Genomic DNA, 19754 nt, shown 5'->3' on the forward strand with positions numbered 1-19754 from the left:
CAGATGCAGACAGGCAGACTTCTTAACCTTCTGTCTGAGAAGATTAAATCCTTAACAGTGTTCTCTTCTCTTCCCCTACTGACTCTTATTACCCCATCTTTTAAAACACGTAACAAAAGAACCATTAACAATACACCTAACAGAGAAATTCTGTTTTCTAGCATTTCTAATGTAATAAATAGGCTGGATCTCCAATGATAGAGAAACAAGTATCAGCTTACAAAGCTGACAAAACATGAGTAGGTAAACAAGATCCTCCCATACCTTCATAAATAACAGGGCAAAGGACCAAATACCTCCCTCACGTGCAAGCTGGCCCTTACCGAACAGCTGTAAGGAATTCTTATGCTATGTACAAACAAAAAATAAGAAATTCTTATGTCGGTATGCACTGACATAAACATCTGAATTAACTAACCCCTGTGAGAGCGTGTAACTGCTACCACTTGGAAAAATGAGCAAGGTCATTTAGTTAAAAGACTTTATTTTTGTCTAGGATCAACTGCTTTATATGGCTTTGCTACCAAATATAGAAACATTAGCCCATCTACAAAGGCACTATTTTTAAAGATTGTGCTTTTGGAAGAAAAATAGCATTGTTTTTCCTCCTAAAAGGTCTTTCCAAATGTGTATTAATAAGATCCAAGGTACATCAGATGAGAAAAGGACCGACCAACCACATTCTGGACTGAACTATATATTAACTCCACTAATTTTACTGGTTTTAACAAAGCAATGAAGAACTTTATTTTTTTAAAAAATTCCTTTTAAAATCTCAGAATTCTAGGATTATTTAGTAACTCTGGCTAAGCTGCTAACCATATTAAATTCCCTGCATAAATTTTAAAAGACAGTTGAGAAATACTGTTCTAAAATAAGCCATGTCTAAAGCGAGGCAGGCGATTCTTTTAGAAACTATGAGCAAACGTCTGATTAAGATGACAAGCCACATGGAAACTACTCCCAGAATCACACTCAAAGGGCACTGTTACCAACCAAATTTGGCAGACGGGGAATCATGACAAACTGCAAAGGCACGCAGCAACGTAACAAAAAGTTGGGAATCATCAGCAAATAAGACAGAAAGCACTTGTGTCTATTTAGCAAGGGCAAGAACATAAGCAGGACAAATTCTAAGCATTAAATTCTGGATTCAGATGACTGGCACTGTGCCGTATGTCATGGCTGTTCCATTTACAGGTGACTTGCCATAAGCAAGCTGTATCAGTAAGGCAAAGTGCCTGGCTGTTCCAGATTTCTCATTCTGACTTCTATCTGTCCAGAGAGTGCATCTTCAGAACCATTTTAATAGTAACAACAGAGAAAGAGCTGAAAGCATGACATATATGATGTAAGGTTCTATACTTTCCTAAATGCTCTTGTTCAGGGTCACAAGACTTAGAGAAGCTACCTTACAGCATTTATCAGTAGGTAACAGTTGACATCCGGCTTTATCTGTAGATAACTACTGTTAGATTTGGCATTTTTAATACACAGCTATGCTTGTTTTAAGTTCGCTGTGCTTTCAGACACTTTTTGTGCTAAGAGGGTGATGACTAAAAATTCAGCTCAAGCAGGAAAGACAGCATTTATAGCTAATTTGTCAAATACTACAGGAAGTTTGATTAAGTCTCATTTCTGTTTCCAGGAATATTATGAGGCACCAAGTACAACTTGGGCAGGGGACAGTAAGAAAGAAATTATACTTTATCCTTTACATTGATTGTATCTGTCAGAAGAATAACACCAAACAAACCTAGCCAGTGAACACACGGCGCTTCCTTAGAAAAGCACAACCAAATTCTGAGCTCATTTGTGAAGTTTAAGCTCCTTTTTGACCCAGCACTGCACAATTTGCCGAGCTGGGCATCGCGGCTGAGCTGAACTCATCACGCACTCGGCCAAGCGCTGCTTCCCCGAGCCAGCTATTCCGCTGTGCACCCCGTGTGAGTAAGAAGCTCCGGCTCCAGCGCAGGGCACCCGGAGCCAGGGGCTGCGCCAGGGCCGGGCGCTGCGGCGGCCACAGGAGCGGCACAGCCAGGATGCGGCCGGGATGCGGCCGGGATGCGGGGGCAAAGAGCGCTGCCAGGGGCTCGCTCCGTGACACGGGACCGACCCGAGCCACCCCCGACCCCGGCCCCGCTCTCGGCTGCCAGCAGGGCCCGCGGGGCTCCCCTCGGCGCCGGCCCGCTCCCCTCCGCTCCCGCCGCAGCCCCGGCAGGTGCGGCCCGGCCCGGCCCGGCCCCCCGCGCAGCCGGGGCCGCTCCTCCCCTGGCCCCCGCCGCAGCCCCCGGCCCGCCCTCCCCGCGGCGGGGGCCGGTGTGGAGGCGGGGGCCCGGGCGCAGCTCCTACCTGCGGTTCCTACCTGCGGCTCCTGCGGCGGCCGCCAGCGCCAGGCAGAGCGCGGGGAGCAGCGGCGGCGGCGCAGCGCGCATGGGAGCGGCCCGAGGGAGCGAAGGAGCGGCCGCGGCCCCCCCGCCCCGCGGGAGCGCAGTGACGGGCCCGCCGCCCGGGGAGCATGACGGGAAATTCCTGGGCACCGGCGGCCAAGGCCAAATATGAACATGGAGCCGGGAGACTCCCGCCGCACGCCCGGCACGACCCGGCAGCGCGGGGAGGCGGCCGGGACCCAGCCCCGTCCCGCCGCCGCCGCATGGCCGAAGCGCCCTGTGCTAAAGGGTTAAGGGGTGCGCTTGGGGCAGGCCGACGAGGCGGCTCCTCGCCCCTTCAGAGAGACGCTCTGCGGTCCCAGGGAGAGCCCCGCCGTGACCCTCGGCTGCCTGCGCGGCGCCGGCCGGGAGCGGGGCCAGGGCTGTCAGCGCCCACGCCGGCCCACGGAGCCAGCTCCTGACTGCAGCACCGGCCGCGAAACCGCGGCAGCGCTCAGTGCCCACCGTGCGTAGCTGCGAAAAAGGAGGGAACCGAACGACATCGAACTTCCCCCTGCTCCTGCTCCCCCTCCCCACGGGACACGTGTATGTATGCGGGGCAAGTGAATGTAAATAATGGACTTATGCACCCTTCCGTGTTCCTCCTACCCCTCAAACCTTCAACCTGTGACTGAAACAATTCTAAAACAGCGCAAGATAATGACAGGAAAGAAAGCAAATGTGTTCTGTTATCTATCAACATCCCTTTGATGACTCTTTGTATCTCAAAATACAAGCAAGAGGTTGAAAGCACAAGTTCAAGGCTCTTGACCCCTGTCCTTTAAGAGGGGACACAACAGGCCATGTCCACGACTTAGGAATCAAGGTAAAGTCTCTGCATTCCGTGTGTACAAAATCAGGACAAAGTCAAGCTGACAGTTAACCCGGCTGTGTGTCAGCTCATGGCAGCACCTGTTCACATCCTAACAAATACTAAAAATGAGTTATGTGGCTGTAACAGATCAATCTCCCCATCCACCCCCCACCCCCCCACACCATGAGAAAAGCATTTGAGTCAGAGACACCCAAATATCTAAAAGGTGAGACACATATAAAAACCCCTAATAAACCTTTAATTCGAGTCTGGTTTGGTTTTTTGTTTGTTTTTACAGGATAGGGTGACAAGTTACAACAAACATCTGATTTTCTCAAATGTTCAGATATTATACATATTCCCCTGTCTTGCAGGAAGGGATATCGGTCAACTTAACAGTTTAATGTAAAATAAGCTGCATAATAGTACATATTACAATTAAAATGTACAGTGTTTACAAGAAATATATCTTAGAAGCAAGATAGATGCATTTGCATCAAGGCGACCTTTTAAAATGCCACAGCTATTTTTACATTCACTCTTGCAACAGGTCACAAGATGGGGTCACTAAGGTCAGGTTAACAAATCACTATGATGCACATCAAATACAACAAAATTAGTTTATATACATATATATAATACATATACATGTATATTATACATATACATATATGTATATAATAAAACTCATCAAAAATCTACCAGACCTGGCACAATCCACTTACCCATCAAAAATATGTACTTGTCCTTGGTAAGTAGAATTCTGCATGGCTGATTATATATTATATATACTCATTCATTAGCATCTGAGACATAAAACCGAGGATTTAAAACTTTTCGGTTAACAAACTCTCCAATAATAAACATGGTGCCCACAAAAGCACGAAGGTAAGGCACAATAGGATTTCCTGTTGCAGAATAGTGTGCATCATGTTTACTTAACCGTAAGAAAAACGTGCATTATTTGTGCAAGTTCATGCTGCAGATCCATCATATCTACAAAGTAAAGTGAGTTTCAGTAAAATCTGTGGGACTGGTGTGCTTCCAGTCTCACCTCCTACAGGATGTTCAGCTGGATAACTAGGTAAAATTATTGTAGGAGTGGGGATTAGTAAAGCCAATTATCTTAGATTTGCAACCTAAGCTTCTCAGCAACAATTTTGTTCTTCTAGGTAAACATTAGTAAATTTACAAACTTGGAATCACAAGATTTACTGTCAGCTGCACTAGTTTGCATGAGCCAAAATTGTTGCAAGGAAGTATGTACCTTTTAAAATTTTAACAGATAAATGGTTCATTAAAACATGTTATAATGTACTGGGAATGTCACTTAATCCAATGGTATTTTGTCACAGCCCTGACACCTGTAATAACAAATACAGCTTTTCACAAAATATTTTTCCAGTATCTGCCAATTGCTTCTTTATTGCTCACAAATTTGAATTCATTACAATTGGTATCAGACCTTTCACACAAAATCAGTCAGGTATTTTATATAAAACCTATAAAAGATATTTAACCTGTATCCAACACTTCAGGTATTTGGCCTCTTGTCCTGGTATAGCCAAAACCATATAAAACAATTGGTTTGGAATAAAATAGGAAGCTTATTTGCTGCTTCAATGCAGACATCCTCAAAGAATGCAACCCTTTTTGCCACCACCAGCATTTACACTTATATACAAAACCTAGTACACATCCACAATCAGTTCATTTTCCCTCACACTGATATGCAACCACTAATGCCAAATTCACTTTTCCCATACCCTAGCTGCAGAAAAAGATTCTTATACAGCAACAAAAAACTAATATTGACTGAATTTTTTTTTAACTTATTTACCATCAGGAACTGTAGGTTGCTTGTTACAAAATACCCACAAGATTATTTCACAGGAAACTATGGAAATACAGGAAGTCTTCTTTTCTCCATGCTTTTGTATTATCAAAAACACTTCTTGGTGCAAAAATACGTCACCACATCTGCAAATGTATAATGAAATCGGTATTCCTCATGCAAAACTTAAATGCATCGGTTTACTATAGCCCCAGAAAACTTTGTGAAGCAACTTTTTTTCTTTTTTGTCAGCTCAGTATTACTGCCTCATTGCTAAGTCCCTTTGGAAACAAGACTTCTGGAACGTTCAAACTTTTATTTAATTCAATAAAGTATTACATACAAAAAGCACTAAAAAAGGAAGACGGCAGCCAAACAGGAACATTCCTGTTGCAAGTAACAGTCCTAGCAGTTGTAGAAAGTCTTCTCAGGAACTTCCCTGAGAATTAGTTGTGCCTGTCCGAAGACGCAGATGTGACATAGAGTTCATGTGTTTGTTTGATGGCTTCAGTGGAGTGTTACAAGTGAGAGCCTGGGGAAAACGATGATGATACCGATCTAGTCGCAGGTATTTTACTGTTACCAGCTTTCCTGTGAGGCAAAGAAATAGGAAAAGAGAAACCTCCTAGTTCAGTATTGCATTTTGCTTAAGGATATAAAACACAAATATGTCATTACATCAAAATTAGTTTACCTTTTCTTTTTTTTTACTGCTCAATACTTTAGATACAAAACATTTCACCATTTAAAGAACTCCAATTGCACCCATGGGTAATTTCTACCCATGTTTTGTTATAAACTCCCATTCCTTACCATCAAACCAAGAGCCATGTAATGCCTTGAAAGCCTTTCCAGCATACTCCGGGGAGAGACACTTGACATACACACAGCCCTAAGTAAGAGAGAGAGGGGTTTGGGTTTTTTGCAAGTCCATCTGAACAGGATGAACAAAGTATTAAGATGGTACTGGAAAGACACTCACCTCACGTGAATTTTTGTCTACGGCAATATGAACGATTCCATCATTATCACTACATTTCTCCAAGATTGCTTCTTGAATCGCTAGATGCCAGTGATCACCTATTTCCCTAGGAAAACAATGAAAGATTTAATGGATTACATAATTTTTTTAAACATTCACAACATTCTCATACTTCCCCACTGAGTCTGGTTTCTCTGTAACTTGACATAATTTTCTGGTAAATGCCTCTGGGAGAGATTTAGTACTTTTCCTACTGAATACACTGTAAATTGGCTCCTATAGTCCACTTCAGAAAATTCAACCCTACAAATCAAAAGGAATAACCTCTATTTGGGGGGGATGGGGTATTGTCCTAAAATGGGGTTATCCAAGTGATGCTTAGACTGATAGTTAAAAAAAACCATGTTTCTGCCTTGCATAATGAATGTCTAGAACACAAAACAAAATCTGCTGCTGTGATGTGAGGGTTCACAATGTACAAGTGAACAAGTTGGACAAGTTGTTCCCTTGATATGAGCGCTCCCTGATTTTTGGCAGTAGAAAGATGATTATTTGCTGTGCTAACATTAATAAAAACAAATTAACCGGTATATTTCCAGATGATTCTCAAGTCAAGAACCTGTTTCATGGGGCTGCTTCTAACAGCTACTGGTGCAATGCTGACAAGAATTGAGTAATTACTGTTAGTATACAGTCTCTTAAAAAGCAGCTGAAACTACTTTTGTAAAACATACCTTGCACCCACTGCAAACGTCAAAACAATACTTGATAATCTAATCACAGACACTGGTACATTCTGTTTTAGATGGTGAGTGAAAGTATTCTTCTCTTTCAGGTCTGGGACAAGAACATAAGCCTCCTTCCTCTAATGACACAAGCAGATTAACAATACAGTTTGTACTGCCCTGAGGGCTTTGGATTTCTGTTTGTGTTTTCTTTAAGATAACTCCAAGGGTATGATAAGAACTATTTCCTTAAGCAACAGTCCTCTGAAAGACAGCTCACAGAAGAAGAATGCACTCAGGAGCAAAATGTGGAAATGGATGAAGTATCCCACCATGAATGTAATCCAGCAGCCCAGTAATGAAGCTAGCTAAACTTCCAAAAGAGAAGGTCTACACAACGTCAGTGTATTGGAAGTTGCAGTGTTCAAAACAGCTGACTGGACATAGGCACTAAAGACACGTGTCAAAACACAACAACTCCTAGTCTATAAATGTGGGGGGTTTTTAATGAACCTGTTCAGCCTGGACTGGGTCAGTACTGAGAAACACTGAAGCTTACAGCAAAGATATAGGCTAAAAAGGGAACTTGTGACAAAAGTAACATCTCAGTAATCAGTTCCATTAACAGCAGACATTTTGAACTGCTTGCATTCTAAAACAGGAAAGTAGCCAATACAACATACCAATAAATATTACAGTGAAGCTTCAGGAATGGACTTATTTCAGTACCACTCAGACTAACCAACAGAGCTCACAAAGTTTTCTTTGAAGCAAAGACAATAAGGATGTTGATGTCACTTGAAGTTCTTTGCAAATCTCATGTTTTGTTTAATCCTACTACAGCAGGATCAATTTGCTTCAAGAACAACACCTAAAATTTCAGTCTTGCTCACCCTACTGCAACCTGAAAATTATTATAGAAGCTACAGAAGCTGGTGTCATTGAGCAGTCACTAAGCCTTAAAGCCACCGAGAAAAGGTTTTTAGAGTACTTCCATATGCTAGAGGTAACACTGTTTTCAGCTAAATTAACTAACAGCTTTTCAGTTAATAAGGCGAGGAACTAAAGTAATTAAGTGTGGCTAGAAAAAAGGCTGAAGAAATACATGTAAACTTCGCAATCATTTGTGTCCATACTTGGATGTCCTCCCTTATTTCCTGTCCTAATCAACAGGTTTTATTTTCCACTCAACTTCTTATGTTCTTCAGTCCCAAGTAGCATCTCACATTTACCCTGTAAGACAAAGCATCTGTACTTTTCCCTTGTATAATCACATTAAGGAATAAGTTACTCCAAAAAAGTTATTGGAGTCCCTGTATCTCTTTACAGTGGACAAAGAGACTTCAAAGATTAGATAGGATTATCTGGCATAATTTATGTGTTAGTTCCCAACTCCTACCATGATCTAGTCCAGAGCCAAAGGGGATATAACAGAATAGTGGAGCTCATAAAGATTTAAAAGACTACAAAAAAATTATTATTTTTCCTTAACTCTTGGTACATGAAACAAGGCTTGTTACTTTTTCATACACAGTACATACTTCAGAATTATGAGAATTACATGAGCATTAGAAGTCAGTGCACAGCACTGATTTGTCCGTACTACAAAAATCCATTTGCTTCAAAAATAGGCAGTCACAGTGCCATAAAGTAATAAGTGATTTAAATTTAGCCTTTTAAATGCAAACTATGCAAGCTCTGCAGCAGTCTAAATATTCCAGAATATTTAAGAATACTTGAAAAACTTACAGTCTGTTGTCAGGCCACATGAGTCTCTTCTGTCAGTTGATACAATTGAACATTTACAAATTTAATTAATGGAGAAAGATCAGTCATTGCTCCAAATAGTTTGACTATATGAACATCCTTCAAGAAGTGAGCCAAGGACACAGAGCAATACAATGAAGTACAGAAGACAGACAGTTAAGACTTTTTATGTCTTCTCACAGATGTTAAGAGAAACATTTTTTACAGTCTGTTTGGGTTTTTTTAACATGTTCATGTTTCTTCACTTCCAAATCCCTCCCAAAGGTAAGAAATGGACTCTTCCAAAAGAATGCAGAAGTACAGATAGCTGGTTTTACTTACATAACTGGATCAAACATATTGCGAATCTTTAGACATGGGGTCAAGCTGTTTGGTGGCGAATTTCTTCTATCTAGATGAAATGCTAAAAAGAAACAAATTAAAATACTAATGATTGAAAGGCATAATACCATTGAGTTAAGAAATGTCAACTTTATACATTAAAACCTTTCTAGTTTTACTCAGAAGAAAGTTTCCCTCATGCATGAAAGAATTCAAGCAAATCTAAATTTCACACAGTCTTCTATCACACTGAAGAAAACATACCATATTTAGGTGAATTTTTAATATTTAAAACTTCTACATTTAAGGCACTCTCTTATGTCCAGGTCACATGGAAGGAATTCAGGGTATTTTTAAAAATACCATATACTTGAAAAGAAAGGATTTGCACTACATCTCCATGCAAAGACAGACACACGTAACACCTGGAGTAAACTTTTGGAACTGGAAGTTAACCATACAGTTCTAACTACCTGATGAATTTTCATTTCTTCCACTTTTGGGGTAATTTGCTGCCATCTAACTAATAAATAGGGAAACTTTAAGACGGACGTTGCGTTGCATCTGTAGTGCAGTAACATGTCAAGAATGCTCTACAAGTACAGGGCTTTTGTAGCCCTAAATGATCACACATGATCAGAAGCTTCTAAAAATCTGCAAGGAAACATACCAGAGGATAAAAAAGATGTACAGAAAAAAATGAAAATCAAAAATAGCAGAGTAACTCAAAGCTGAACAGTGCCATGAAATACAGTCTGAAATCCTAAAATAAATTTTAACTTCTCTAAAGTTTACAAGTTCTACTTGTGGAAGTCACAAGAGAAGACTGTACCATGAGAAAAGGAATCAAGGAGCACTTCAGATTCAGGTAAGGCAGCTTCATGCCTTGAGAAGGGCCAACAAAGCAGCAACAGAAATGAAATGGGATAGCCTAGTGAAACAGCTTTCAAGGCTTGAAGGAAGTTTTACATTGAAGATTGAGGTAAGTAGATTCAAGAGTTTAAACATAAGATCAAAAATCTCAAAAAGAAAAAATGATGTTTCAAACTGCTGCTAATGCTTCTCCTTTGCAATCCCTACTTTAGAAAAATTTGACATATTCAAGATGTTATATTTCACGGGTCAGAAGTCTCTGTTTTGGGCAGATGTCTGTGCTTCTTACTGCAGAAATCTCTTAAAATCTTGAAAGTACATCCAAAATACAGGAACACTGCTGCTCTTCTGTATGCCGCCCAAACAAAAATCGTGTCACACAGACAAAATTGAGTCATGTGGAAGACACTGCTCAAGAAAGACAAGCACTAACCAAGAGAAAATTTACTGCCTGGAGATATGGCATAGAAAATCTACTTCTTATGTAAATTCCCAAGACAAATAAAATACAATTACCAACTAGAAATTAGGAAAGGTAGCCTCCAATACTAATATAAAACCTACTGCAAGTTTCTCAAATAACTAAAAACATTCTTATTAAGAATACTCATGCACACAGAGTGCAAGTCACCAACACCTGTAACAACTTGGGAACAGATTTCTAAATATGCTGGTGACACTGCATCTATCTCTAAGCTGCCTATAGTTGAAGGACAAGTCCTTTTTCAATAGCACATGGTTTTGTAAAGTTTTTTGCCCCTTATTAAAAAATATACATAGGGTATACAATAAAAACTTTACAGAACTAAGCAACATTGAAAAATACACGGACTTACCTTACTCATGGGGGTTGGCTCCAGCAGATCAAGGGTGGGGTGAAATGTCACCAGCATATTCTACACTGGGGCACCACACCATACTGGAGAAGGTGAGCTGGGGTGGCCTAGTCATGGACCTGGACCTGAAAAGGTGTGGGGTTGAGGAAATTATGTGCTGATTGTTTATAACTAGGTTTATTCAGCACATGGTTTTAATCCAAGGATAAAGAATGGTGAGCTTGTTTGCAGAGATCCTAGACCCAGAGGATCAACGTTTCTGCAAGCTGTTTATGAACCAATAAAAAAAAAATCCATACTGGTATTTAAGGAAGCAGCTACACTACTGAACTATCCAAAAGTAACTAAAAGGGGAATTCACCCTTTGGTGTAGTTACCTATACAAACCAAGCTTTGCTTGTTCCAGTTTCTAATAACTTTGATGTCCTTTTGACTGGAAGATCTCAGGCACTTACTGAGATAACTTCAGCCAGAGCCTCCCACCAGCACAAGACTAAACTGCTTCTAACTTAATTTAATATCCTACTGGTAGAGAAGTGTTCCCAAGGCAGTGCAGCATATGAAAATAAAGAGGAACTCTGTCTTTTCTCAAAAAAAAAAATCTCAAAATAATGGGAAATTAAAAGTAATTTTTGCTACTTAGATGGAGCTTTTCATGTATAAGAGAAAAAAATTACCGTGGAAATCAGTGAGGTGTGAAATTAATACTGGAACAATAATAAGCCTTAATATATATAATAGAAATGTCACCAAAAAGAGAGCTCAGAGAAGACACAGGTAAATTAATGCTCTACCTACAGAGCAAAACTGAAAATGGCATAGTTAACTGATGCCTCTTGAACTTCATTACACATCTGTAACAACTGATTGTCCCCCTGCCCTGAAAGAGGAAGTTTCAGTGACAAAACTGTTCAGAATACAGTACTGATTACTTGAAAAGTTACATTGGTGTGGAGCATACAAAATATTCTTGATAAGGGCATAAATGGACAACCTTGCAGGACAATAGCCTAAGCTACACACTGATTTTCTACACCTTTTTCTACACAGATCTGAGGAGTAATGCTTACAAGACAAAGATAAAAAGGTAAAGATGAAATAGGAAAGCAGAGGCACAATTTTGTGCAGTAAGCCACTAGCGGGAAAATAATCAGGACTTTCATAAATGCCTCTTGGGGATTACTAAGCACTTTCAAGAAAAGGAAGCTACTTTTTATTTCATTCATAATGTACTTTGCTTTACTACCTTAAACTGAATATCACTGTATCATTCCAGATTCAAAGAGCAGCAGCAGACAACATGTGCTTTTGTCAACCACTTCATCACTCTCTGTGATGGAAGAAGTGTCTCTTGCACTGACTTCAAAATGAACATTGAAGAGATTGTAGTACAGCTTTCTCTGTCCCTTGAATTATTAAATTATTGTTAAAGGAATTCCCAAGTATCATCACCATGGGTTACAAGACAACCCAAAAACCCAAAGGATCTTTAGATGTGAATTTCACGAATCTGGTAAGGCTGAAGACTTGCATCAAATATAGGTAACCATGTTTCTCAGAACCAGGTTTTTTCAATGTTAAGCCACAGATTACTGCAATCTATTAAGTACTAACCCTTCTTATCAAAGGGAAGAACAAAAAGAGAAAATAATTACCTAAAAATATTGAAATGAGGCCCTTTCACACAACATGGGGTTCTTTAATATACATGGAAGATACTGAAATGAGTATCTTACCAAAGAGAAGAGTATGGTTGAATCAAGGTTTAATATAGTTAATTCAGCTATAGAAGACAAACATAGGATGGATATGGAATTTTACAAGCAGCATGAAATCCACTTTTCTTGCAATAGTTAAGAGTATAATTGTGGCTTGGGGGTTTTTTGTTTGCTTTTGTTCCAAGAAAGGATTATGTTCTCACAAGTCGGGGAGGAGGCATGTCACTCACAAAAGGTAACAGGTTATCTTCCATGCTGCAGGATGAAATATCACCCTAGCTGTGGCACTTCAGAGAACCTCTTTATCTCATCTCCAGAGCTGTCAAGGAACTTAAGCTTCTACTGTTAGCTTAGCTACACTGCAGCCCTGCCCACCTAGTTTTCTCCAGTTATCAAAGGGGTGATAGGACAATTGTATCTGTTCTTTCAAAAGCAAACTGAACACATTAGAATTGTGAGGCTCTCTCGACAGACTTAATTCAATCACTTGACATGATCAAGGTTGTTTCTCAGTTGACTATTCTCTTGTACATTTTTTTCAAAACATGGCATTTGTCCATCCTACAATGAGCTTACTATCCTTTTCTTTTTAACAAATACATCTACTGTATCCAGTAGGTAATATGTCAAAGGGATAGCACCAGAATTTATTCTGACCCAGGAAAAAAAAACAAAAACAAAAACAAACTGAACTGTCAAAACATAGGCTGCATCCTGAAAGGCTGGACAAAATGTCACAGTGATGCTTTAACACACTGCTAACAGATGGCAGACATTAGATCTCACACAAGCTACAGGTTCCACAGTTATAACACACACTATCATCATGGACATCCTTGTATATGCCAACAGGCCTTTCTGAAAAAGGTTTCTTCTCCAATTGCACATGCTTAGGTGCTGTTCTCTGCTACACAGCACAGCACCAGATCTCAGACGGCTACAAAATTGCAAGCTTGAAATTTATTCACAAGATCCAGACCCAAGAATTCATTATGATTTTCTATATGCTGAGTCTGTTCAGGGCATAGCAGTCTTGAAGAGTATTTAGATTTATGAACTTCTACATTCAAACATCAGAACTGGAGTATGAACCTAAATTCCATTTAATGTATACTTGCAAGAAAGGAAGAAAGTGACACATACATGTAAAATTCCCAACATCAGGAAAGAAACAGCTGTGCAAAAAGCATGAGGCTTATGCAACAGAACTATTTCCAACAGTCATTCAAACACAAGGAGTGCAAAATAGAAAGAGCCTCTGCATGTGAAAATTGCCTTTGCCTGCTGACTGTCAAGAGCCCAAATAGCTCATTGCCATTTCAGCTACCCCATTTCCACACCCTTCTGTTAGAAATGAAGTATGGAATTTCAGTTCTTCAAAGATCTTTTCTAAACTTCAAACATAACACAAAAATTGGAAAATTGCAATTAAAAGGACTGAAACAGAATGGATTTTGATACATCGTATTCAATAGAAAACAGGGAGTCTTAAGTACATTCTCTAAGCAACATACAGATAACAGCTGAGAGATTAGGTTATTCTGTCCACATTTGCAATATGCTGAAGTGGGTATCAGATGCTCAAACTGGGATGGTACATAGCAGCAGCTACTACAGCAGCTGTCTTTCCAGGAAATTTTGGAGATCACTCTTCTGTATTACAGGTAGCAAAACACCACCTGAGCTATCACACACCGAGGTGTCCCCAGGTGAGAATCCAACCAGATTTCTCATACAGGACAGAATGTCATGGAGTGATTTATACTGCAATCAAACAGGACAAGAAAAACTGAGAGCAAATGAGTAGTAAATTAGAACTAGAGCATGATGTTTCCCAGTCTGCATTGAACAATAAACTATGCAGAAGACTCAAATTTATAATACATATATAGCTTGCAAAAGCTGTGTTCGAGTGCCTGAAATTCAGTTGTGGCAGTACTACAGAGATGGAACAGAAACAGCTGTTGACAAAACCCACCATTTCTGTATTGCAACTTAAGCACTTGCACATCCTAATGTACAATGTCCTGGAAAGAAAAGGTTCTGCAACTCTTGGAATAAAGTTCACACACACATCTTACTAATGAAAACTTCAAGAAATTGAGAAATCAAGCAATACAGTTGTCACATCAGAATGCCACCTTAGTACTACATTCAACACAGAATGTCAAGCCTGCAGTAGCATTCACATGGTATTTTTAAAAAAGCAGCCCTCAATTCCAATTATTTAAAATGAGAAATGTAATGCTATAACCAGTAGTATAAGTTTGAGAAGTATATAATGACATTACTTACTTTCACACTCAGGCAGAGTTAGAAATGACCATTCTTTTTTAGTTGCAAATCTGAATTCAAATCCTACAGTTTCAATTTTTCATTGACCAAAATTAAATATATATATATATAGCAAACCAAAACCTGAAGCTTAACATGAAGAAAGGGAGAAAGAAAACAAACCAGGAAAATATGACCACTGCAGATATACAACTGCAAACCTACTAGATTCTTGCCACCTGGTTTCATGATAAAACTGAAAAGTGACAGACCACTGCAAAATCCATGTATGACAAAGTGCATTATCTATTAAAGCAAATGTTTTACACCACAGAGTCTGAAAAACAAATGCAGGGTAGAAAAACGTTTACGGCAGAGCTAGAACATCTAACACTACTAGATGTTCCAAATGCATGTTTTTCCTAATTGAGGAGTCTTCTGTCCCAGCAGTTTCCTTTTAAGGATAAACATCTCTTCATCCTTACTTTGTCTTCAGGCACCTTACTGACAACAGTAGGCAACTAAAGTCTGCAAGATCCAATTTACCTGCTGTCAGATACAAGCAATTACCTTACTTCCAGTATGTGTAAGGGATGTCAGAATCTGACCAACTAAAGAGTATTTGTTTTTGAATTCATAAAATGGAAGAAGTAACTCACTTGGCTAAATAGTCACTGCACATTCCTGCAGTAGCTGTAACAGAAAAGCTCATTTCCCTTGAAAACAAGGCAGACACAATGCACCACGAAGTAAGTCCATAGAACAACATGAGAGAAACAGCACTGACAGTTCATAACAATCCTTAAATGCATGAGAGAAAACAAGCCTGTTCATGTTCAAGCAACAGAGTACCATTTGTAAGTTAGATGCAGAAATTAAGACAATTATATCTGCAAAATATATCTGCAATACCTTGGCCTTGCCACACTTTTGATGGTATTACTAATATTTTGTCACATGCTGCAGAAGGTTGCATCCACTTCCAAACCAAGAACTCAGCACCACCTACTCTTCGTGTCTCTGTACGAACTCTAGATTCATTTGCTGCAAGAAAGTCAACTGCTCTGTTCCAGACTTTATTCATCTTCCTCCTTAAAAATTGAAGCAAGAATTACAAAGTTAGCATTACAACAACCTGCATAGTTGACATCCACCATGTAGGAGACATCCAATGCTTTCCCTCCCACCTGTGTCAATAGGAATCTCCAAAATATTATACTGTGCAATCTATTAAGAAATGAAGTTATTTCTAGCTGAAATTAAGTTAACTGACCATTTTTTAAACTGGTTTTCCCTCCTTTTAATACTTCTAGTGAGAACATACCTGTCCTGAGGTGGTATTAGAGAATCACGCACATGTAAAATTGGCATGTAAGGCTGCAACTCTTTATTTTCTGAACATGCCTCGCTGTGGCTTCTTAGAACATCTGAGGACACCACAAAAAGAAACCAAACTGATAACTATGTAGCTCATGCAAACATTAAGAAAAGTATCACTTCTGGCAATTAACAGCTACTCTGAACACCTCTCCCAATTTCAGTAGTTAGGTTTTTCTGGCATTTCGAAACATTGTTTTCTTCAAACCATTCTTAAGGCAAATTAACCAAACAGTGTATCTATGTATCCCAAAAAACTACCAAGTAAAGGAAGATAGTTCCTACAATTACTCCTCATTGGTACTTTTTAAGTGTTAGCAAAGATGGCCACCTTTGAAAATAAAGTGTTTTCCTTCCATCTCAACAAAACTTGATTTGCAGACAAAACAGGTAGGCACACGGTTGAAATGGAATCATTTTGATTTTTCTACCATCTCTGTATTTATGGGGACTACCATAAATGAAAATAATAGAACAACTTAAGAAAGAGCTTAAAAACTACAAACACAACCTACTGCAAACACTGTGGCTTCAAGTAGAAAGAGGGGATTTCAGAGGTCAGTTATACATACTATTTCAGCAATATCATTTCTGCTCCAAGTAATTAATTAAAAAGCTGCTTTTTCTATTAAAAACCATTAAGAAAGGTATTGAGAGCTACCACACATTTTTGGAGTGGATATTTTAACTGAAGTTAGCTGAAAAAACAGATACAGAAAGCAACATGTCACCACACTTCAGTAAACAAACATTGTATTTATATTTGTATTCAATAGTAGGACAAAATGGTACCAAGTCAATGGCAGCTATATAGCCACGTTGATGTAATGCACAAATTACAAGGTTTATGTCAAAAGCTTTGATTAGGTTTAAAGGACGGGCTATTAAAAAAAAAAAAAGAAACAAAACACATGGATCACACTGGACCAAGAATTCTAACAGCATAACAACTAGTAAACAGGAAGAAACATAACTGAATTAATGTCAGTACTTTCAAAGCTTATACAAAGCTGATACAGCTACATCAGACACAACTGAAAGCCAGAAGCCATACCTATGATTTTCACCACCATATCATACATCTGCTTCGTTTCTTCTTCCTCTTTTGCCCAACGGTATTTCATGTAGTGTAAGACTCCCCAAACCATCGCTATACCTGCATTAACATGCATAATACTCTTAAAACAGCATTAGAGCAATGGATATTTAACAGAGTTTACAGGGTATACTTCAGAAGTAGACTGAACTACCTAACAAGCAGTGTATATTCCAAAGCTAGTGAAATACACTGTACTTGTTGTCTGTATTTCATACTCTAACACAGAAACACAAACTTTTCCACTTCAAAGAGTAGTTACTTCTAGAAAAACATTTCATTGTTTTAAGAACAGCTCAGTATGCCAGATCACCTTTTCTGCAGCTACTTTTTAAACTTCCTCAAACAATAGTGAAATATCCTCAAAATTAAGGCTATCATCTTTTTACTGAACAATTTGCTCTTTCTGATCAGTTCAACATGGAACTTTTGAAAGCCACAAGATATTGCTCTGGCAGGGAAAAAGATTTCCCAAAGCATGAGTATGTTCAGCTGACTACCAAAGCAGATGATAACAACCAATGTGGAAATACAGTGGTGCAACAGAAATGCAAATCAAAACTCAATTTAATCAAGATACCGACAGAAACTCAAAGTTTTGTGGTTGAATAAAAACTTTCTCTAAACTTGCTTTTCCCCATGCACTTATACAAATACGAGTTACAACAAAGAAGGTTGACTGTTTTATTAACTTACCCCAAAGCAATATTGATAATCTGTGAGTTACATTGACAAACGCACGGCGAAAACGACACCTGAAAGACATCTTTGGACTAGTGGATTCCAGATACTTCACATCTGTCACGTTAGCGACATCCATCTCATTTGGGTCATTGCTGAGACACCTATTCAAAAATATACAGTACTTATGAAAAAGGATACATTCTCTTAGTAGGAATTAAGGTAAGAAATAAACACCACTTACTTTATGCCAACATCTTCCCCACTATTCAAGATCCATTGTAATGATGTGTTAAGTACACCTTCATATTCTGGATCTAAATTCTGTCAAAATACAATATTAATTAGTAATTTCATAAATAATTGGGGAGATATCATGCTAAAATAAAACTGAGATACTGCACAGATTAGTAGTCAAAACTTGTTGCTTCATTCCTGATTCTTCAGATTTTGAGTAGTTGCTCACTGCATAAAGTCTATCCATTTATGGTGCAAGCATCCCTCAAACTAAGGACTATTTGAAAAGCCAAGCCACATTCACTGTTTCATTCACAACTTTAACCTAGAGCAAAAAAAAAAATTCAGCCACTAGGCGGCGATCACTGGAAATCTGTTCCCAGAGTGAAACTGCAACTAGATCCGAACTCTGCTGGAAATGCCTCCTAGAAAAGCAGTTCCATTCTCCATTCTTTTTTAAGAAGCTTGAGTAAATATAGTTTTAACAGATATTTTGAAAAAAGTCCAGTGTTTGTAGATCAAGAACTGACATTGTTACATAAACATCGATTTTTTAAAAAATTATTTGATATCAACTCTAAGAGGACAATGCTCACTGCTGTCTGAGCTAAGGCTTTCTATATAGCTCATCTTGTATGTTCTTTAGCAGAAACAGAAAAGTTTTATTTTCAGCTTTCCTCGGAACCTCACATTGGTTTAGAATTCAAACATAAGTACTTAAAAGACAGTAAAGGTTTTATCTTTGAGATTAAAGTACTGAAAATTTTATCACACAAATGCTGCAAAGCAATAGTACAGTTAAATAAGACTTTCTACAAAGCAACATATTTTCATATTAAATTTATGCTTCCTAGTAGAGCTAAAACAGTTATGGTAACAGTAAAGTTATGTCATTCTTTCAGCATAACAGATAGGCAAGACCATCACCTCTAGGGCATCACCCTAATTTTTTCCACAATGCACTGGTTTTAAGAGATATAGATTATTCTTATTACTGCCAAACCATAAACCAGTTAGCAGCTTCTTTGGGATGCTCTAAAGCATTGCCCCTTTTTGTCTACTACATAAAAATTGGCCATAATGTAAAATTTCTATATATTTGTATATTAAACACATCAGTTTAACTCTGCCCCATCCAATCAAAGACATCTTACACTCTCTGCCCCTTAAAAGCTTCAAGTAGTTTTCCATTGAAAAGTACACCAACGTGGGCGAAAATAAACCCTACAGCTGTCAAGACAAGGCAAGAGTCATCTTTTGTTTGGGGAGTGAGGCAGGGGAATGACAGAGAGTGGGATGTCATAATACTGCAGAGTGATCAAATTAACAAAAAGGCCTTTTTTTGACCATTTCTATTAGAAGCATCAATGAATAGCCTCTCCAAACAGCTCTGCCTGTCAGGCTGCTTGCACAGATCTACACATCAACCTTTCTCCACAAAGAAAGCAAAACAGTATCCTTTTCTACTAAGTCTCAAAAACCAACTCAGTGATTACTGAAGAAGCTTCTAGATATGTGAGTTTTATAAATTTATTACGTTCACGTTGGTCAACTATTTCCATCAATTCAAATAATTTCCTGGTGTTTTAGTGAAAGAGAAAAAAGCCCTGCATGTCATTGAAGCCCTACTAGCTACGCTTTCATTGCTATTAAGTCAGTTTCTTTTACCCTCTTTCTCCCCAAATGCTCACTACATCTCCAAATAAAAATCATATGTAGTATGTATTAAAGTCATCAGTTCCAATAATTTCCAAATAATATTCAATACTAAGTCAAATTTTAATCAATAC

The 19754-nt window shown here is 38.8% G+C and overlaps 2 protein-coding genes across 10 annotated transcripts in view; both read right to left on the bottom strand.

Annotated features, from left to right (window-relative positions):
• The window catches only part of MSRB3 (methionine sulfoxide reductase B3), an 83046-nt gene extending 79747 nt beyond the window's left edge, over window positions 1-3299 (bottom strand). Inside the window, exon 1 of one of the 9 annotated variants that reach the window (XM_063396531.1) lies at window positions 2366-3050. In XM_063396531.1, coding sequence (XP_063252601.1) covers window positions 2366-2566 — 201 coding nt within the window. In that variant the 5' untranslated portion in view covers window positions 2567-3050. Of the gene's footprint in view, window positions 1-2352 lie in introns of all 9 variants that reach the window. The other 8 variants (XM_063396533.1, XM_063396534.1, XM_063396528.1 and 5 more) reach the window with 8 other exon arrangements.
• A 180-nt stretch (window positions 3300-3479) lies between these two features.
• Window positions 3480-19754, bottom strand: part of LEMD3 (LEM domain containing 3) — a 43269-nt gene continuing 26994 nt past the window's right edge. Inside the window, exons 5-13 of the mRNA XM_063396527.1 lie at window positions 17972-18051; window positions 17743-17891; window positions 17005-17106; window positions 15898-16000; window positions 15486-15664; window positions 8873-8954; window positions 6060-6165; window positions 5891-5969; window positions 3480-5668 (exon numbers count right to left, since the gene is read on the bottom strand). Coding sequence (XP_063252597.1) covers window positions 5505-5668; window positions 5891-5969; window positions 6060-6165; window positions 8873-8954; window positions 15486-15664; window positions 15898-16000; window positions 17005-17106; window positions 17743-17891; window positions 17972-18051 — 1044 coding nt within the window. The 3' untranslated portion in view covers window positions 3480-5504. The remainder of the gene's footprint in view (window positions 5669-5890; window positions 5970-6059; window positions 6166-8872; window positions 8955-15485; window positions 15665-15897; window positions 16001-17004; window positions 17107-17742; window positions 17892-17971; window positions 18052-19754) is intronic.

This window comes from Prinia subflava, chromosome 4 (genome assembly GCF_021018805.1).
Source record: "Prinia subflava isolate CZ2003 ecotype Zambia chromosome 4, Cam_Psub_1.2, whole genome shotgun sequence".
NCBI classification, from domain to species: domain Eukaryota; kingdom Metazoa; phylum Chordata; class Aves; order Passeriformes; family Cisticolidae; genus Prinia; species Prinia subflava.